General features: G+C 39.1%; 1 protein-coding gene across 2 annotated transcripts in view; it reads right to left on the bottom strand.

Moving 5' to 3' along the window:
* Positions 1-21,124, bottom strand: part of Rnf180 (ring finger protein 180) — a 176,796-nt gene that overhangs the window by 118,988 nt on the left and 36,684 nt on the right. For both annotated transcript variants that reach the window (XM_052743238.1, XM_052743237.1), the window contains 3 exons: positions 16,917-17,012; positions 14,365-15,327; positions 10,410-10,445 (listed from right to left, as the gene is read on the bottom strand). In XM_052743238.1, the coding sequence (XP_052599198.1) occupies positions 10,410-10,445; positions 14,365-15,327; positions 16,917-16,964 (1,047 nt within the window). In that variant the 5' untranslated portion in view covers positions 16,965-17,012. The remainder of the gene's footprint in view (positions 1-10,409; positions 10,446-14,364; positions 15,328-16,916; positions 17,013-21,124) is intronic.

Consider the following 21,124-nt stretch of genomic DNA (forward strand, 5'->3'; position numbering starts at 1 on the left):
TAGGGCCACACCACCTGAACGCACCCAGCCTTTCTAAAGGACGGAAGGGGAGAAATGGTTCCTCGAGGGAGAAACTCAAGTGGCCGTATTTCTGTCGTGGCTGATTTGGTCGGTGAAGCCCTATGTGGAGACGTAGAATGGAGACACATGGCAGTGTTCCCAGAGCCATGCAAGGTCAAAAGAGCTGAAGCCAGGAGCTTGTTCTGCTCATTAAACAGAGCCCGAAGCTCCGACTTCTGGGGCTCACTGGCTAGCCGTGCAAATAATCTAGTCTTAGTCTGTATGTAGCTATCAAAGCATCTGAGACTGCATGATTTAGAAAGAATAAAAAGTTATTCCTCACAGGTCTGGGGCTGGGGGGAGGTCCAGGATCAAGGTACCGGCGTGTGTTCTGCTGAGGGCCTGCCTCCTGGCTTCATCGTCACTTGGCAGAAAGTAGGAGATTGAGAAAACAAGCTAACCAAATATTGAGAGAGAAACAAATTGTGTGTGTTTTCTTTTTATTGCTTCCTGAATTTTAAAGACATTTTTTGTTTATTTTTGAGATTATAATTTCTTAAGAACATGTCTCCTTTCCCTTTCCTACCTCCAAAATTCCTATAAATCCTCCTCCCTGCTCTCCTTCAAGTTCACGGCCTCTTTTTTTCACCAATGCTTACTGCATGTATACATGTATGTATAGAATCTGTTGACCCCTATGATATTACTTGTATGTATGGTTTCAGATCTGACTGTGGACTGACAACCAATTGGTGTGCTCTTCCCCGGGGAAGGCCACTTCTCCTGTCCCCAGCTTTCCTCGGTTGCCTACAGTTCTTTGTAGAGGGTTGAGGCCTCATGGGCTTTTCCCCATCCAGTCTGGCCAGTCCATTGGTGTCATCGTTGTTCAGCTCACATCTGGATGGAAAAAATATTTTTAAGATCAGAGTCTAGATGTCTACCCCTGGTTAGCCCAGTGCTTTCTGTGTAGTCCAGGCTGGCTTCAAATGTGGAAAATCCTCCTGCCTCAGCCTCCTGACAGTCAGGATTATTGCAGTAAGCCACCAGGCCTGGTTCAAATGTCTCACTCCCAAGAGTAGTTAGGTGACATAAATTAGGGGTTAAAAGGGAACAAACATTTTTCCAGTTGGGTGGGTAAGGAGGAGAACGTAGACAGAGGGATCTGGGAGGAGTTGAGGAGATAAATACCAAAATACATTATATGAAATTCTCAGAGAATTAACAAAATGTTATTGATTATGAAAATCCTCTTTTATAAGGACTGTCACCTCATGGGAGAAGCTCTCATGGCCTATCTCCTGTTAAGGCCTGACCTCTAACATCACTTCATCCGCAACAGCTGAATGTGGAGAGGGCACTTTATACATTAGCAACTGGGAAGACCATGCAGATCTCGGATGTTCATGCTTCCCACCCCAGTTTTTGAGTAGGATGATGCTCACTTCGATAACCCTACCTTCTGTGAGCTTCTGCTCTGGTGACCTAACAGTTCACGAAAATCAGCCCATACAGTCAATGTCTCATGCTGTGCCTACAGTAAAGCTTAATAAATGCCCACTGCTGATGTCGTCACTCACCATACTTTCCTATTGCCTCCTGCTCTGAATCAAAACTCATCCTCTTAATGCCAAGTGGAGGAAAGCAGCCTGAATATGCAAAGTGTTACTTGCAAATAAATATGTATACCACTTTTTAATGCACACGCACAATCTAGGCTAACTGAAACACCATCTCCACAATAAAAAGTAACTGGTAATTTCTAAGGCTCCCAGTGGAAATCCAACTTGCATCCAGTGTTAAGAACCACTGTCAGTCTCTTCCCTTAAGTCATTCACCATGCCTGAAGCATGAGATACATGATTTGTTAGTTCAATTCATCCAGTGGGCATCCATTCACCAATCTCCAACTGTAAAGCTGGGGTCAGTACTTCTGAGAACTGTCCAGCAGCTACCTGGCATCCACAGAACCAAGCACGCTTCTCACAACTGGATTGCAATTCATCAGCCGATCAACTCCTCCCTTTTCTCTGTAATTAATTTTCTTACATTTGCACATCTCTTCCCACTCGCTCTCTCCCAAAAAGCCTTGGTATTTCGTCTGTATGTGTTCTTGGATTTTCAGCTCCATCCTAAGGTCTTGGCCCAAGCTATATGATAAATAACCTATCAGGCACAATGGTCTGTGTATCTTCCCCTTTGGCTCAGACGTCTCCGAAGCAAGGATGTTATTCTAACTATCACTGCGGCCTCCATTTGGAGCACGTTTCCAACAGAGCAAACTAGCAAATGAGCATTATTTAAAGGACAGAAAAGATGAGTGAAGAATACAGGTATAGGATGATAGAGTGCTTTCCTCAGTCATCAAAAAAGATGGAATACGCCAGGCACGGGGGCACATACCTTTCACCCCAACAGATGCAGGTGGATCTCTATGAGTTCAATGGCAGTCCAGTTTACATAGTTCAGACCAGCAGGGGATGAGGGGGGATAAAATAGATGGTGAAAAAAGCAAAGAGAACCTTTTGATTTTATTTGTTTAGTTGTGTGTGTTCATGCCACTGCACATGTGTGGAGGTCGGAGGACAGCTTGCCAGAGTCAGGTCACTCCTTCTATTCTTTGAGTCAAAGGGACAGAACTCTGGTCAACAGGCTTAGTGGCCAGTGTCTGTACCCACTGGGTTAGCTCACTGGATGAACTTTTAGTTGGGGAGTGGGCTTACAGAACTGATTTAAGTGCTCTCAACCTCATTTTTCTAGCCAAAGAATATGGTAACAGAAATTACCTCATAAAATGGTGCCAGGATTAAATGAAATGAAAGCACTCAGGAAAATATCTGTCCTGCAGGAAGGTGAAGTCGGCAGAACACTAGCTACCAATATGGAGATGCCGACTTCCTAATTCCCGAAAATTGTGATTATTATTATTGTTGTTGTTATTGTTGATTGCTATCACTATTATTAAACAATATATGTTTTTGTAGTAAGTGAAGGACCTCAAAATGGGGAGAGGGTCACTCTGGATGACCTGAAGGTTCCTATGTAAAGACAGGGACTGTTAACGTGTCAGAAAGTGGGCTGGACAGGTGGCTCAGCAGTAAAGAATGCTGCTGCTCTTCCAGAGGACCTCAGTTCAGTTCCCAGCACTCATATCAGTCAGCTCATATCTGCATGTAACTCTAGCTCCAGGGGATGAAACAGCCTCTTCTGGCCTCTGTGAGTACCCTCACACATGTGACAGACAGATGCACACACATACACATACATTTAACTGTTTTTAATTTTTAAAAAAATGTCTGCAAGAAGATGCACATAAAAAACTAACGACTGCAGCACCACTGTTGCTCCATGAAACAGCCAATGAATGAAAACATGCAGTCGTTTTGACAAGCAAGGAAGAGGGTCTGTGCCAGAACCCCACCAATACCTTGACTTTAGCAACAAAAGGCCTGTTTTCAGACTTCGAGCCTGAGCATCGTCAGATGATAAAATCATGTTGTCTAGGGCTGCCACAGTTGTGGGGATTACTGAGAGCAGCAATGGGAAGCGGATGCAGGGATCTGGCAGTATTTTCTCCTTTCTGTTGCAAAGCACTTCTGAGTCAACATTAAGAGGGGTGTATCACAATAGTACATATTTGTGTAGTGAAGGAGAAACACATTTTATATCTGTGAAATTCATCCCCCAACTCTAAGCAAATAACAGTTAACATAGCAGGCCAATATGCGCTTAGAAGGTTGGCCTGGTTTGGTATGCAAGAGCTTGAAGTGTGATTTTTGGGGGCCTCCCAACAAGCTGGTTGGGAAGAGTGGCATTAATGTTCCTTAACTGTGATTTAGGCCGAACACTTGCTACCATCTGGGAGTCTGAAACTTTTGTGTGAGCTAGGAGGAAGCTGCCTGCATGCCAACTCTCCTGTGAGAATCTCAGGTGTGAAGGCTCTGAACTTGCCTGGAGCCCAGCAGTGCATATCTGTCACAACTTACCCTGGGGGGATTAAGCATATCCTAAGACACTCGATGAGGACAGGCTCTTGAAAGCTATACCTGGCACTCTCAAGATTTTTGCCCCAACTACTTTTTTCCTTTCTTCTTTTTTGTTCCTGTTTTTTCTTCTTTGTGCAACAGACAAAAAACTACAACCAATCAAAATGGTTGTGGAGCCCAGTCCCAACAGATACAACTACAATACAACTCCCCAACCTACGGCTCAGGGATTATTGTGGAAGAGGAAGCAGAAGGATCCTAAGAGTCAGAGGATCAGCGAATTTGCTGTGAGGTTCTGTCTCCTGGGATTGGTGGAAGTCACACCCTTCCTTACCTGTGTATGTTTCTTGCTGTAATAAAACATAGCTGTGATACGTCAGTTCTTTGAATCATTTTGGTAAATTACTGAATGTGAGATGGTATGGGGAACCTAAGGTATAACCATTACCCTAGTCTAGTCCTGGAGAAAATATTAACAAATCCTAGGTAAGGGATATATTATAGGACTTCTCTAGGTCATCAAAAACAGGGAATGACACAGAAGTCATTGCATCCAAAAGCATATAACAAGACATGACTAAATGTAATGTCCTGGATGAAGGCTTAGATTATAAAAAGAAAGAAAGAAATAACATAAGAAAAAAATTAAGCAAATCTGAATTAAGTATGATTTCAACTAATTATGACTAGTATACAATATTAACAGTATAAGCAACTGGGTATAAGTATATAGTAACTTTTTTATTATATTCAAACTTTTTACATAAAGATAAACTATCCTCAAGTTAAAAAAAAATCTAGCCGGACGGTGGTGGCACACGCCTTTAATCCCAGCACTCGGGAGGCAGAGCCAGGAGTTCAAGGCCAGCCTGTTCTAAAAAGTGAGATCCAGGCCAGGCACCAAAACTACACAGGGAAACCCTTGTCTCGAAAAAACAACAACAAAAAATTTATATTTTAAAAATTCCTGCACATGTGTCACATACTGAGTATCATGTAAAGCATAGAAATTTTAGATCTATGCAATTATTTAAAGTAAAGGCATCAACTCTATGCAACCTTTAAAAATACAATTTTAAAATATAAATAGATAAATAAAATTTAAAGAAATACCAACCTACTGAGGATCTAAATGCTTTTGCATTCATAAGTAGAGTGGCAAGCTTATACTAAAATAATAATCTGACACAAAGAAGACTTAATTTGACACAAATAAACATTAGTCTGTCTCAATACATGACTGGTGGGCATGAGGTTTATTAACTTATTAGTTTTCTTCCTTCCTTAAAGATCTCCTCATTAATAAGCTTCTGTATTAATAAAACCATCAATAATCTGTGTCATCAAATTAAACTTGACACCTTTTCACTACAGAAAATGAACACAGCATAATTCCTCATCAATTGACTATTATTATAATTATAAAGCACAACCAAATATATATCTGCATTAATTTTTATCTGATTTGAAGGTGATAAACATAATAATAAAAAATTAAATTGACTTAAGAACCCCCCAAAAAACTCAAAATGATGCCTATGTGCAAACCCACGAAAACAAAACAGGGCCTTTGTGGTAGGTACATGCGGTATGTTCTACACAAACCTGAACAAGTAGGTCTTTAATATGATTTATTGGCCTCTATTTTCATCCAGTACATTAGTCACATACTTTATAAAACAACACAATTAACCTGAACTCATTTAGATTGCTAAGAAAGAGGTATGAGAATTGCTGTAGTGACTAGGTTGTTTACTGGAAATCATTATATGCACACATGCACATAGTCAGTTGTTTTAGAGTTTCATGCACAATACATCCCACCCAGAAACAAGAAAAACTATTTGTATATAGTTTCCTGTGGCTTCTAAAGGAAGATTTTCTTGTTTGCTTTTAAATAAGTCCAGAAGGGCATAGCAGAACAAAACCTTTTTCAGTTCAAATAGAAGGATACATCAATATTATGTAGCTCACAAGTAGTAACGCTGGTTGATTTTTTTGTAAATTTCCTCTAAGTGCTGATTTTTTTAACTGAAAATAGATTTTTTTTTCATATAACATAGCCTTATTATGGTTTCCCCTCCTGCTCCTCCAGCTTCCTCCCTGCCTCCCCATCCATATAGATCCACCGCTTTCTGTCTCTTCTTAGAAAACAAAACAGGCATCTAAGGGATAATAATAAAATAAAACAAGATACAAACAAACAAAAGGAGGAGAAGGGCCCAAGAAAAAGTACAAGAAGCAGACACAGACACAGAGACCCGCTGGTTCTCACGCTCAGGAATCCTAGAAAAACACTAAACTAGAAGTCATAATAGATATGCAAAGGACCTGTGGAGTAAAATAAGTAACAAATGGGGGAAAAACAAAAACCAACCAACAAACAAAAACAGCTCTGACATGACATTATGAGACAAGGAATGGCCAAAGGTGCCACTGAGGTGTGGGGTTTTTGTTGTGGTTTTTTGGTTTGTTTTTTATTTTACATCTACTGCTGGGCATGTGGCCTGCCCTTAAGAGTAGTTTGTTTCCCCAGTGAGATTCCCTTGGAGGAAAAGAAACTTTCATTTGCAAGTGGTTATCAATTGGAGCTAAAAATGCTGTTATTTTTAACTTTGTAGTTTTACTTCCCAATCAGCAAACTAAGTGGGCCAAAGAAATCTCAAATATTAGAAAATAGTTTGAATAAAAATAATTAAAATACTAAATTAAAGTTAATTAAAATAACACAACATAATATAATGTATATTATACAATTAACATAGTAAACTACAAGGAAATTTGACATTAAATGCTTAGTAGCTGAAGAAAGAAAAGTGTCAAACCAGTAACTTCCTACTGTTTAGAAATGTAGAACAGACGAGCAAAATTTTAAAAAGTAAATAATAAACAGCAGAAATTTTTGAAAAAATAAAAACACTGAAAATTAAAGAGCTGCTTTTTAAGTAGAATAAAATGAATAAACATTTGTTGGGGGAGAAAGAGAAGGGAAGGTAGAGAGAGAGGAGAGGAAAACACACGGATTGTCAGATCCGGATGGAAAACTGGATACCCAGCAGAAAAGGACAGCACTCCCACGTAATTTTGGCAACTTATTTACCACCTTGAAAACAAACTACTGAACTTAACACCAAATAGATAACCTGAACCACAGTTAAAATCCTTCTATCAAAGCAATATCTAGACACAGATAGTTTTATCACAAATATTTGAGTGAAGATAATATTAATTCTCCACCATATTTTTCAGAATCTAGAAAAGGAGGAAACTAACTCATCTCAAAATGTCATCACTACCTCAATATATTAACCAGGCAATGACCAGTGTTAAAAGCACAGCACAGAAAATTTCAGACTTCTAACTTTTATGAGCAGAGAGACAAAATTTCCTCAAAAACAATTAGCAACTAGTTCTAACAATACAGAGAAAAAAAAAAGATACAACATAATACCAAAAGTAAAGTTCACTGTGGGAATGTGAGACTTGCTCCATAATTGATAGTCAATACCAACATTGAATATAAGAATCGTGAGAATGCAGAAAGCTTCTGACAAAATTCTACATGCATTCATGGTGAAGCTTTCTCCACCCTGTAAGAACTTCAGCGATAATGTACACAGAAATATTTAGATATGTAAGACCTCACACTTAAAGAAAAATGACTGAGTGTTTTCCTGCTAACATCAAGAAAAATACAGGTGTGTCTCTCCTCCTTCTAGTCAGCATTATCCTGGGGCTCCACCAATGTATTGATAGGCAAAGGAAAAGAAAGGGAGAGAGACTCCAGGTTAGAAAGGGAGAAGCATGGCTGTTTTTATCTGCAGACAAAGCATGGTGGTTTGAATAAGAATGGCCCCCACAGGCTCATATACTTGAAAACTTGGTCATTAGAGAGTGGTGCTACTTGAGAGGGACTAGGAGGTGTGGCCTTGTTGGAGTGGGTGTGGCCTTGTTGGAGGAAGTGTGTCAGTGGGGGTGGGCCTTGGGGGTTTCAAATGTTCAAGTCAGGCCCAGTGTCTCTTCCTTCCTGCTGCCTGCTAATCTGGATGTAGAATTCCCAGTCTTCTCCCCAGCACCGTGTCTGCCTGTGTGTCTCCATGCTTCCCACCATGATGCTAATGAACTAAACGTCAGAACTGTAAGCTAGCCCAATGAAATATTTTTCTTTATAAGAGTGTCTCTTCGAGGCAATAGAACACTAAGATATCAAGTAATCCTCTAAGTAGAAAATACCAATTTTGGCATCTACCAGGAGAAGAAGAGAAGAATGGACTAGCATTACTAATAGGTGACAGCTGAAAGAATATAGCATACCAGATCAACATAGAACATTGTATTTCTGGGCATTACAACTAATAACTAGAAATTGACATTTTAAAAATCTCTGTAAGTAGCATTAAATGATCAATTATTTAAGGATAAATTTGACAAGAGATGTCAAGTACCTGGGATTCAACTCCCTGAATCCTAAGACACAAAGTCAAAACCAAAATAGTATTAAACATTAAAAATGTATAATTTAAATCAAAATAAAAAAATAACTTTTCCTTAAAAGATAGAGCACTCAGGTATAAGTCTGACCAACCATTTATATGTTCTGAATGCTAAAATCTACAAATACTAGTGAAAAACTTAAAGAGCTGTATGTAGGAGGGACGGTCTATTATGTTCATGGAGTAGGAAAGTCACAGCAAATACTTCATGGCCCTGCAAGTTGACCTCTAGATGTGACACAATTTCAAAGTCCCAATAGAATTGTTTGTAAAGTTTTGTCCTAAATTTCCTATGTGAAACCACAGGAATCAAATTTTCAAAAAAACAAAAAAAACAAAGTTGGTAGAATCAGAATCTTGCTTTATGGTTTACTATGGAGCTCTGACAGAAAAGGGTCTGCTTTCACAGGACAGAGATAAAGAGGAAATCTACAAACGGAAAGTTATATACATGCCCAACTGACTTTCAATTAAACCACAAAAACATTTCCAGGAGAAAGGATGGTGTTTTCAATAAATGGTGCAGAAAAAAATTGATTACCACTATTAAAAATGACACTTTGACTTAAACCTCAGATTTTATTTTTAAAATGTCAGTTCAACATAAATCAAAATTCTTTATATGAGCATAAAGCTTTCAGAAAAACCTTGGGAAAAAAAATCTTTATAATCTAAAGCCATCTAGAGTTTTTAGATATGTTATTATACCAAAATACGGAACAATTAAAAACAATATTTGAGAAGTTGGACTTCAAAACATTGACTTTGCTTCCCAGGGGAATATTATAACATGAGTAAAAGGAAAAACAGTCTGGGTAGGATAAAATACATTAGTGTACTATAAATCACACATCCAATGTAGGATTTGTACCCAAATATACGAGGATGTCTTAAACCTGAACAAGAAAGAAATAATCAAATCAAAATATATATAAAAGCCAGAAATGTCCTTTGTCTTCTTGGCAGCCCCATTTTCACCAGAGGCCAGAGATGCCTGGCGTGTCTGGGGGCTCTGATCCACAACCTGGTTCCTTAATGATTTAGGGCTTCCTCTCTGGAGGAGCAATGGCTGGAGTAGCAATAAAGGAGTAGAAGACAAAATTCCTTCTGGCTAAGAGAACAGAATTTCTGGCCTGGATGGATCAACTTCATGGCCAAGGGACCACCCACAGGGAGGAGATCTATCCCTAGGAAGGTAGACTCACCTTAAACCCTGCCAAAACGATGGATGGAATAATTATCCCTTTAATGAGATACTTTTCCTTCTCTACCCCAGCACAGTCTGTTCTAGAGCCAGAGACATGCAGCTTTCAAAAGTCGTGCCAGCTTTTCTGAATTACTCAGAAAAAAAGGGAAAGCTTCAATTCCTTTCTCCATCTACTTCTTTTCTAAGCAATGCTTCCCTAACACTTTAGGCTTTCCCGTCTGTCTTCCATTCTTCTCATCTGGACAGTGCTGAAATTTACGGCTTGCCTATCTGCAAGTGGTTTTTCTTTTTAACTCTAGTAAAACTGCCCTCAAACTTATAAAGAAGCACACAAAAAATATGAACACATTTGAAGAAGGTGACACTCAAGCTTTGTTGAATAGAATTACTGAAAATTGCCTGTAGTTTCTCTTTGATCACAATCTTATTTATATCTTCCAACTAAGAATTTTACCTATATATTAATACCATTAATAATTTCTAACATGGTTTATAAATGAAACTAAGCACATGAAATTAGGGGCATGAGCATTAAAACCCAAGTAGGACACCAGTAAACACAGTATTTGAGTAACTGAAACAGCAAGAATTAAAAACACCAGCTGTCTGCCTTCATGGATGTACAGAAATGAGAAATCTCATCCTTTGCTGTATGAAATACACAGTGGGTACAGCCACCTAGGGAAACAATTTGACAGTTTCTTGTATAACTAAATACATACTTACCATATGATCCAGCAATCCCACTCCTGAGTATTTACCCTAGAAAAATAAAAAATATTAGAGTTATTCAAAATTACATTCATGAATGCTTATAACAGTTCGATTCATAACTGTTAACACCAGAGACAATCTACTCATCTTTTTATGCTGGAGAAATCATGACTCATTTACAGAATGGAATATTATTGAGCAGTTAAAAAGAACAAACACACTATAGATATAGATTCTTGCAGTAAATTGATACAAGTCATAGAATTGCTTAGTAAACAATGTTAGTAACTAGAGTACATGCTTTGTGATTCTATTTCTATGTTGTTATTTTATAACATTATCAATAAGTAAAAAATAAAGTAACAGAGAACAGATTAGTGATTCTCAGGAGTTAAAGATGGACAAAATATGTCTTAAAGGCATGCAGGACAAAGGATTCTTTTATATCCCCACTGTCTGGGCATAAGACAAACCTATACAAGCATTTAAATCATAGAGCATATACCAGAAGTAAATACATTTTAATATTTGACAATTAAGAAAAAAGGAATTATGTTTGAATGGAAAGAGATTTGGTGGTTGAATACAGCACAGTGCCATGCTTTCCCCAAAAATGATGCTCAATAAATCTTTGTTGAATAGAATTACTATCCATTCAATTGACTGTAATTTCTCTTTGGATAGCAATCTTGTATTTTTACACTTTAAGCATTTCAGTAAAATATTAATACTATTTCTATCATGGTATATATCATGAAAATATTTCTAGCTTAAACAAAACTTCATTTAAAATGTCCAGTGACAATAATGTAGTACTCTTAACCAATTACTTGAAGCTATAACAAATATCAGTAATAAGATATCAACAATAAAAGCTACAATACTGGTGAAGAAATTGAAAATGACAAGAAAAGTGGCAAGGCATTGTGTTCATAGACTGGGAGAGTGAACTGTCAGAATGCCTGTAACACCTAGAACAATGAAGAGTGAACTGTCAGAATGCCTGTAACACCTAGAACAATGGAGAGGAACTGTCAGAATGCCTGTAACACCTAGAACGATGGAAAGGAACTGTCAGAATGCCTGTAACACCTAGAACAGTGGAGAGTAAACTGTCAGAATGCCCGTTACACCTAGAACAATGGAGAGTGACCTGTCAGAATGCCTGTAACACCTAGAACAGTGGAGAGGAACTGTCAGAATGCCTGTAACACCTAGAACAATGGAGAGTGAACTGTCAGAATGTCTGTACTACCTAGAACAATGGAGAGTGACCTGTCAGAATGCCTGTAACACCTAGAGCAGTGGAGAGGAACTGTCAGAATGCCTGTAACTCCTAGAGCAATGGAGAGTGAACTGTCAGAATGCCTGTAACACCTAGAACAATGGAGAGTGAACTGTCAGAATGCCTCTAACACCTAGAGCAGTGGAGAGGAACTGTCAGAATGCCTGTAACACCTAGAACAATGGAGAGTGAACTGTCAGAAGGTCTGTAACACCTAGAGTGATGGAGAGTGACCTGTCAGAATGTCTGTAATACCTAGAACAATGGAGAGTGACCTGTCAGAATGTTTGTAATACCTAGAACAATGGAGAGTAAATTGTCAGAATGCCTGTAACACCTAGAACAATGGAGAGTGAATTGTCACATGCCTGTAACACCTACAGCGATGGAGTGTGACCTGTCAGAATGCCTGTAACACCTAGAGAAATAGAGAGTAAACTGTCAGAATGTCTGTAACACCTAGAGCAATGGAGATTGAACTCTCAGAATGTCTGTAATACCTAGAACAATGGAGAGTGAATTGTCACATGCCTGTAACACCTACAGGAATGGAGAGTGACCTGTCAGAATGCCTGTAACACCTAGAGTGATCTACAGACTCAGTGCAATCCCAATCAAAGTGCCAGTGATAGTCTCCAAAACCTCAACAGCAAAACTAATAACCTGACTGAAAAATAAGTACTCTTTTGTCTCAATTAACAAGAACTTCTTTAAAATTGTAATTACTAACAATGGTAACCATTACTTTATGTATGTGATTATCTTTCTCATTAAAAAAATGAAAGGGCAGAATGTGGGCCCAGGTCAGAGTTCACACAGAGGTAGAAAGGTTACCTTGCCCAGCTAAGTCCCTGAGTTCCTTCCCCCTCACAACAATAAGTCACTAGCCAGGCCTCTGCTACCTCAAGCAGGTCTCTATTCAATGTTCATGAAAGGAATGTTGGTTAAACCCGGACAATGTGTCAAATTACCCCATTATTTTATCTCAGACATAACTCTTGCTAGGATCTATCTTTCTGCTTAAATTAGCAAGACAGACTTTCTATAGTGATGGGGATTTCTAGCTCTAACAAAGGTGTATACACATCACAAATTCACAGATTTCCTGCTGAAGATGTACTGGGCACATGCCTTTCTGTAGCACCTATGTAACCAGTTAAGCCTATTAGGATTCTGCTGTTATTCTCTACACGGACAGGTCACAGGTCTGACTCAGACTGCTCAATTCTGATGAATCCGCTAGGCATACTAGCCAAGTTCCATGCATGTGAATGAACAAAAATAATTTCATCTATCAAAAAATTCAATACTTAACTCTGCACTTGCCCCTCTCTAAACTGTAACACTTTGTTATAAATAATTAATGACACAGCTGAGATTTTCAGAAAGATCTAACCCAAGAATTAGATCAAGTCTCAAAATTGCAATACCATTTGCATATATCATCAGTATACAGCAAATATAATTTTCACAATTTTTTAAAACTTTATTTGCAAAAGAATTATTTCAGAGCCCTGAACATTGTTTTGAAGATATTCTTTCTGAATATCATTTAACATATAATCGTCTCCAATTTACTTAGGCATAAATAAATTTCTCCACAAACATTTTTATTATAGCTTCACAGAATTTTACCATGAGCGATGATGCAAAAATCACTCATTTCGATAGCATAATACTATCGTTTACAAATAATCCAAACTGGGATGTTCTTACTAGCAACAAGTCAAAAATGCAACAGATAATACCTGTAATTATGCTCTGTAACTAAAGAGGAAAATCCTGCTAATCTGGCTGGAGTACTCACTTCAGTAATTTTATTTTGTTGAGTCTATGAATAGGATCATAAATTATAATGAGTTCACCTAACAAATATACAAAGCAGCTTCAGCTTTATATTAATTCTTGGGATACTGTGAATATAGAACACTCTAATAAGAAGTACCATCCATTACTAATAAGCAAACAATACATGGAATCTTCAAAACAGTTTTATACAGAAATATACTGGCTCCCAAACTTTCAAATTTCATAGCTTGTCCTCCGTTGACTTTAATTGGTTTCCACAGTAGATAAATCTTATTGTCTCCTTTCATCCACACAACCATGAAAATACTGTAAGGGACACACAAGTAGTTCAAACACTAGGGAATCAAACTCTGCTACAAAATGTCAGTCTGAATAAATTCCCCTTCAGATAAGTCTCCACATTCAGCAGTTATTCATGTCTGGACCACACGAGCATATGAATACAGTTTCCTGAATAATAAATTAAAATATATGTGATGAAAAGTGAATGAACTGTCACCACATTGGACTTGCAAAAACATTTTTTTAACTCAGCCTGAAATAAAACCATGGTAAAACCAATCTAAACATGGCATAGATTTAAAACACTTTTGTGACAAACCATCCAATCTCAGTATCATAAGGTGAGTGGACCTCTAATGCATTCACCGAATTAGGGTAAACTGTAAAAGACACTTTCTCTGGACATATATGAAGCACAGGAGCAGGGCTACACAGCGCCAATGATAAGAGGGCTACGTCATTATTAAGTGTACATAGAGAGACATGTCATCTCAAAACTTAAAACTGAGATTTTAGAATACAACCATTCTGAAAGCCCCAGTACTTAGAATACTGTTTTTATATTTGCTAAACTGATTTTCAAGCACTCACCTGCTTCTGTAGCCATCTTTCATGCCTCCTCCTCTGCCTTCTTAGAGTCCTCAACTTGCTCCTCTCTCTGTTATTCAGCCTGTGGTTAATGGTGCCCAAGGGAAAGCTGGCAGAGCGCAGGAAGTCCAGAGGGGAGAGGTGTTCTTCTTGGTCGGAGGCATCCAGCATGCTCCTCCCCGCTGAGGGCAGATCCATCAGGAATGTCAGGCTGTTAGCATTAGCGTGATCTGAGTATATGGAGGAAGCTTCTAGGCCACACTGAAATTCTCTGCCTCTTTGTGCCTGGGTCTCATGCGGAGCCACTGAAAGTCTGTGCAGCAGCATGTCAGGATCAAAACTGGGTGGGCTTTGAAAGGAGCAGCTACTTTTACTACACGGCAAAGCTAAGCCCGAAAGGTCAACAGGCTGTGTTTCATTTAGCCTGGGATAGGCAGTAGTCTTACTGTGGATTTCATAGAGAGTGGGTAACAAAGTCAGCTTCTCCTGGATGTTCAGGTCCAAACTGTGTGACTTCCTGTGAGAGGCTCTTGAAGTGCACCTGCCGGTCCCGAGCTGAGGAACAAAAGGCTGGTATTTTGGATCCGATGCTTTGAAGAGCAGTTTTTCATTCTTCACCTCAAAATATGTTGCTCGCACCTCCAGGCAGAGAGCTTCTGTGAGTCTTCCGAGGCCGTTATTGTTCCGGGCCATGTTTGAAAGCCCGTGGTTTCTGGTCTTGGAGCCACCGTGACCTGTCACCGGAGCCTCCTTATCACAACCTGACTGGACTCCGGGATGTGACAAGTATTTCAACGCTGGGCTCATTAGTTGGCCTGCCTGCGCTGGTTGGTGATCAGTCCGGCTCTTGCAGAGATGTACAGCTGCAAGCTGGCCACAGGAACATTTTGGAGTGCTGACAAAATTAAAGCCCCCTAATCGGGCCCCACAGAAAGGACAATTCAGTTTCCCAACTGTCCACTGGGCCTACAGGTAGTAAAGGAAATAAAGACAATGCTTTCATTGTAAAGTGACCAGAGAATGAGTTTAAAAGAAAAAAAAAAAAAAAGCCGATCACATGAACATTTTCTATGTTACTGAAAAGGCTAGCTTTCTGTTTTCTGATTAGCAGACAGAACAGCAAGCGGGAACAAGCTTTCCAGTAAACAGAGATAAGCAAGCCGCTACAAAATACTAGAAGGATAGCATATTGCGAATCATGCCTAGCTGAACAACCAAGAATTCCTAAAGAAAGTCTCTGAACAATAGGCTGAATACAGATACAGTGTGAACTAATGAAAAGAAAAATACTCCATGGAACCAGGAAGCAAATCAAGTCTACAGAGCTTCATTTGCAAGTGAAATCTCACAGAAAGTGTCTGTTCTGATTCACTTCTTGCATGCCAAGCATGGGGTGGGTGGGTGGGTGGGGGATGGGGGAATGGACAGACTTTATCAGCCAACAGAATAAAGCGCTCCCTGGCTTCCTATGCGCAACCAAGAGGTACTGATCGCCTAGCTCATATGCTGTATTTCCATACTCGGATTAGAAATTAACGAACTGCTTTTAAAATTGTCAAGAAAGACAGTGGGGCCTCTGTCGGGTTCTAATCTACTCTGTGAAGTTCAGGACACTTAGGAGCAGGACACCAGCATGCTCCCAGGAAATCCTAATGTATTCAAGTGAGATTCAAGTGAGAGCCACTATGTGGCACTTTTTAAACAAAAACATAAGCTACTCAGTGGAGAAATTTAATTCTAGTTTTCCAAAGGTTAGATTATTTATACTCTTCCAAGACAAGTGTCTAACAATGCAAAATAAAAGACCTAAAACATGCACGTAAGAAGGGAGTTCTTTTTCTGACAATATTTCATTAAATATTACTTATAGCAGAACATCTCCATTTTCATCCACTCAGTAAGAGACACTGATTATCCAGCTGTTTTTATATGTGTGTATAAATGATGGATGCACAAAGATGTTTCACTCACCAGATATAACAGGTATGATACTAGGCACCAAGGATATACTACCTAGCAAAGGATAAAATTTCCTGGTTCTATGGTTTTTATATTCTATTAGAGGACCTCAGAAATTAATGAGAAAAGAGCAAGGGAAATGTTGGTATGTTTGAATGGATGTGTGTATGATTATGTATTTGTGTGTCATTATATCCTTATGTATGTTTACCAGTGATATGTAATAAAGTGAGCAGGAGCCTGCATAATATAGACATATAAGGCAGAGGGGAGAGAAACGCAGTGGGAAAATGGACAGCAGTGGGCAGCCGATAGGTTGCTAGGCAATGTCTCAATGAAAACAAGAAAGAGCAATGGAAATGGGGGAACAAACCAGGTTAGTATCTCTGAGCACATTGAGAGACTAGAAACACCAGGTACAAGGTCACACAGAAAAGCACTGAAATGCTCCAGGAAGAGGAGTGGAGCCAGTGAGTGCAATCAAGAGAAATATAATCATTCACGCGTTTTGAAACAACACATCTAAGAAAAAAAGAGCACAAAAATATTGTGAAGGCGATATATGCCTAACTTTACTGGGGAACCAAGAGACTTACTTTGTGTATTAGGCAGTTTATCCACTCTGGAAGGGCTTCTATATTCATGTGCCACAGACGACAAGTGTTTTGAGCATCAACTGATTCATGTCTGTCCTGTTATGGAAAAAAAATGAATATTAGCAATTATCACTTCATAATTTATTTCACAATTTCTCTATCAAGGAAAACTAAAAAAAAAAATAAAAGCCCCATTTTAGTTAGCAATCAAATATACACTGCCTTCTTTCCCACGCTCTGAGCAGCAAAAACTACGACCAAATTTCTTCTTCAGGAGATAATTACCTGTGATTCAAAATCTGTCAGTGAATGGCATATCCAGTGCCCCATTTTTATTTCTCTGTGTGAGATTAAATAGGGTTGTTTGTAGGCACTATCTTCGACCTTCAATATCTGATTTTATTTGGATTCTACTGCCGATAAATAAGGAAGTATGTACATCCTCTAGCTGACCACCAGTAACAGTGATGGACAGGAAGGGAAATGATGCTGAAGAATCTGACATGCTGAAAACCAGCAGAAGCAGGAGGTCTCTGGCTTTCTTCCTGCCTTTGCCCTGAAGTCTTCAGAACTTTGGGAAAGATTCCCTGATTCCCTCTAACGAGGCCATAAGACTTCCATGTGACAGGTGCCTTCCTTATGCAGGAAAGGAACACCCTTACCTGTGAGCACAAAGGGTCACAGAAGAATCTCCATGGATAGGCCATGTTAAGTTCCCCCAGGCTGTAACCACAAAAGCACATCCTGTACAAGGAGCAACAAAAATTTAAACAGAGGTCTAAAGTAGCCACGGAGAGTGTGATAAATAATTGAGACATAATGGCTTCCCATCATGTCAGAAAAATGGTGGGCAGAGCAGGGTGAAGATTTGTGTCTTGATGAGGTATGTGACTTCAGGCTAGTAAATGTATGGTCTTGAGCCCCAGCTTCTCTCCTATAAATTACTGCTAGATGGCCATAAGGGATCTAAGGACTCTCCAGGGGCTATATCTCACTCTGTGAAAGGCCATGAAGGTGCTGGCTCAGGGGAACATAGAAAGTACAGGCTCCCACCCACACACCATTTCTCAGGGTCAGATTTTGCACTGAATAGTTCCACAATTACCAAAGTGCAGTGCTTTCTCTCTTAGATTTCCCACGAAATAGCACAACTGTCACTCTGGTCAGGTTAAGAAAATAACGAACAAGGAGGTGTCTACCCACCTACTAACTGTATCATACTGATAGGTGAAAGTAGTGGGTTTGACTATCCCAAAATGCACTTCACTAAATCATCTACTTTAGGGGGTGACTTGGAACCAAAACCATCCAGAATAATTTATGTATAATTTCCCAAGCCGAACTCTCCGGGGCCCTACAATTACTTTTCTCTTCTACCATTAGGTCTCTGTAGGTGTGGACAAAACACTGTGGTGCAATTTATTTATACACTGGTAAGAGCTAGAGGGAAGAGAGCTCAGTCTAGTTTCCTTCAGATGAACAAACAAAACAATGACCTGACAATGTAAATTAAAAGGGAAAAGGGACACGAGGCATTGTCCATGTTAGACGGCATTTCATTATTTTTAATGTTGTACACAACAGTATTTCATGTACTATCAATTACAATCAGTAATAATCCCTGATCAAGGAATACTCACAAATAGTAAAAGCAAGCAATTCTGGTGTGCTGTCACACAGTACAGGAAATAGGGGTTAACAGTAAAATACTATACATTTCAAAAAGGAGAAAAAATTGTGAAAGTTTTTACTATAATGAAAGTTTGAGGGGCCAGATATACTTAACCTGATTTAAATATTATGCAACACACACACACACACACACACACACACACACACACATATATATATAAACATACCATTATCTCATTAAAATGTAAAATTTTAATATTCTAGGTATTAGGTAAAAGACATAATAAAGAAATAATAAAAGATTTTGAACTATTTTCTATTCTAATATCTTAATCTTATAACAGAGGTTTAAAATAATTTCAATGGGAGCTAGAAAGTCTTCTGGAAAGTGTTTCAGCTGCCTAAGGAAACATCAACCCAGACGTCCAAACTCCAACTCAGCTAGCAGAAGACAATGTTCCCAGCTTTCCATGTCAATGATAAGAACACTGGAATAGTGTCAGTCAAGTGCATGAACTATGAAGAGGCCATTGCTAAGTGGAAGAAAAGTTAGGAAAGGGGAGGCCATGGTAAGGACGGTCTCCAGCTCTCTTCCTTGTGGCTCCCTAATATCACCTCAAAAGAATGCTAAGAAAATATAAACTGGCTTACTGACTCCTTTTCTTGACTCATGACATAGGGAAACACAGGCAGAAAAGAAGGTAACTATTGGTTGTAATACTGTACAGTTAGTACACATCCCAATCTATCCTCCTACCATGCCACATAATACAGAAAAGGTAGAGCATTTCTTAAATTGATAACTAAACTAGATGTATAGATGGAGGACTTCCAATGGACCTGAAATTGGGGAGCACTCCCAGGACTAATGAGGGAATATACGGCACACTACAGTGATGTGCAAAGCACATGGAAACGGGGGACGGTCCACCACAGCAGCGGAAATAAGAAGTAAACGGGGGTCCTGGCAGAACTATTAGGGGTTCAGCAGAACTTTCTCTGTCTCCAGGTAAGAAGAGCATTTAAGTCAGAAAGAAACAGGGCAGCATGCAAGGAGAGCGAGCTGGTTAAGGCCCTGAAGAAATGAGGAATAGTCTGCAGTCAGGCAAAAGAACAGCCCCCAGGACTAAGCCCTGTCCTCACTGGGAACCACGCCCCCAGCAAATGAGACCGGTGTGTAGATGTGCTTTATCTGTAAGAAAGGTGGCCAATAAACACTGTTTGGCAAAAAGTAAAGACATGGTTAAAGAATGCCATATATCCTGTGATGGGGATAGTTATGTGAGTATGCATTGGTTAGGTTAATAGAAATGTTCATTTGAGTACAAACACTATACTGTAGTTAAAAACTGATCAAAACAAGCAAAAAAGGTAAAATTATTTGACAAAAATAGTGACCAGAACATTTACAAGCTGGGTGTGGTGGCTTATGCCTGTAATCCCAGAATTCAGGAGGCAGAAGAGGCAGGGCTGAGTCTAAGACTAGCCTGGTTCCCAACAAGACTTATTAATTAAATTAACTACTTGATTAAATTTAAAAGCAAACTGTTCTCTATCTTCCTCATTAGCTAAAATCAAAGTTAAACACTTTGCAGGTACTACAAAATAATTCTGATAGCAAAAAATAGCTGCTTTTTGTACATGTACCTTGGGGAATAAGGAACTATTATTATCCAGGTGAAAATACATAATAATGAACAAACACTATTCAAACAAAAAAAATGTTTGGAGAAATCAGGTTCTCTCAAGGATTCTGTCAAAACTATATTTGAGACCAATCCTCTAAACAAATTTACCAATGGATCTGGAGACCTGGGCAGAAGGGTGTGTACTTTGGTGCTGGTCTGTACACGGATGAATATATACGATAGACGAATATAGGTCTTTTCACTAGTGCCCATTAGGGGCCTGACCTAAACTACCCTTCTGAAAATTTTAGATTTTAAAATTAAAATCTGACAGAAATTTCAGATAATTTTAAAAGGTTTCAGTAGAAGGAAGGAAAATACTTAGGACCTGGATACTGTATTTTCTAGCTTCAACAATGTTAAGAGGTAAGATTTTTCTCCCTCTTAAGTTACCAAGTCCCTGGGCTGGAGAGATGGCTCCACAGTGAACAGTAGGTACAGCTCTTTCAGAGGGCTTGAGTTTGACTCCCAACACCCATGTCAGGCAGCTCATAACTGCCTGTGACTCTCGTTCCAGGGGAGTTGATGGCTTTGGCCTCAGTGGGCACCTACATTGGCATGCACATACTAATACTCAGACACATACGTACACATAATTAAAATACTAAAATCCTTTTTAAGTTACAACATCTCTGTGTTGTGTTTTATCTAATGGCACAAAACAGAGCAAGGTTGAAAACTGGCACCAGACAAGCACGGTCTATCTATTAACAAACATAAACCAGGCTTTGTAGCTGGGTAATGGGTAGAGGCTGGAATGGTTTTCAAGGGCATGGTGGGAGAAGTCTAGATTGCTAAGAATGAACCGGTAAGGGCAGCTCTGGAAAAGGCACAGAAGGAGAGGAACTGCAGGAAGGTCTAACGCCTCTTAGGGTTAAGTAGTAGTAA

This window comes from Peromyscus californicus, unplaced genomic scaffold (genome assembly GCF_007827085.1).
Source record: "Peromyscus californicus insignis strain IS unplaced genomic scaffold, ASM782708v3 Scaffold_18__1_contigs__length_77618521, whole genome shotgun sequence".
Lineage (NCBI taxonomy): Eukaryota > Metazoa > Chordata > Mammalia > Rodentia > Cricetidae > Peromyscus > Peromyscus californicus.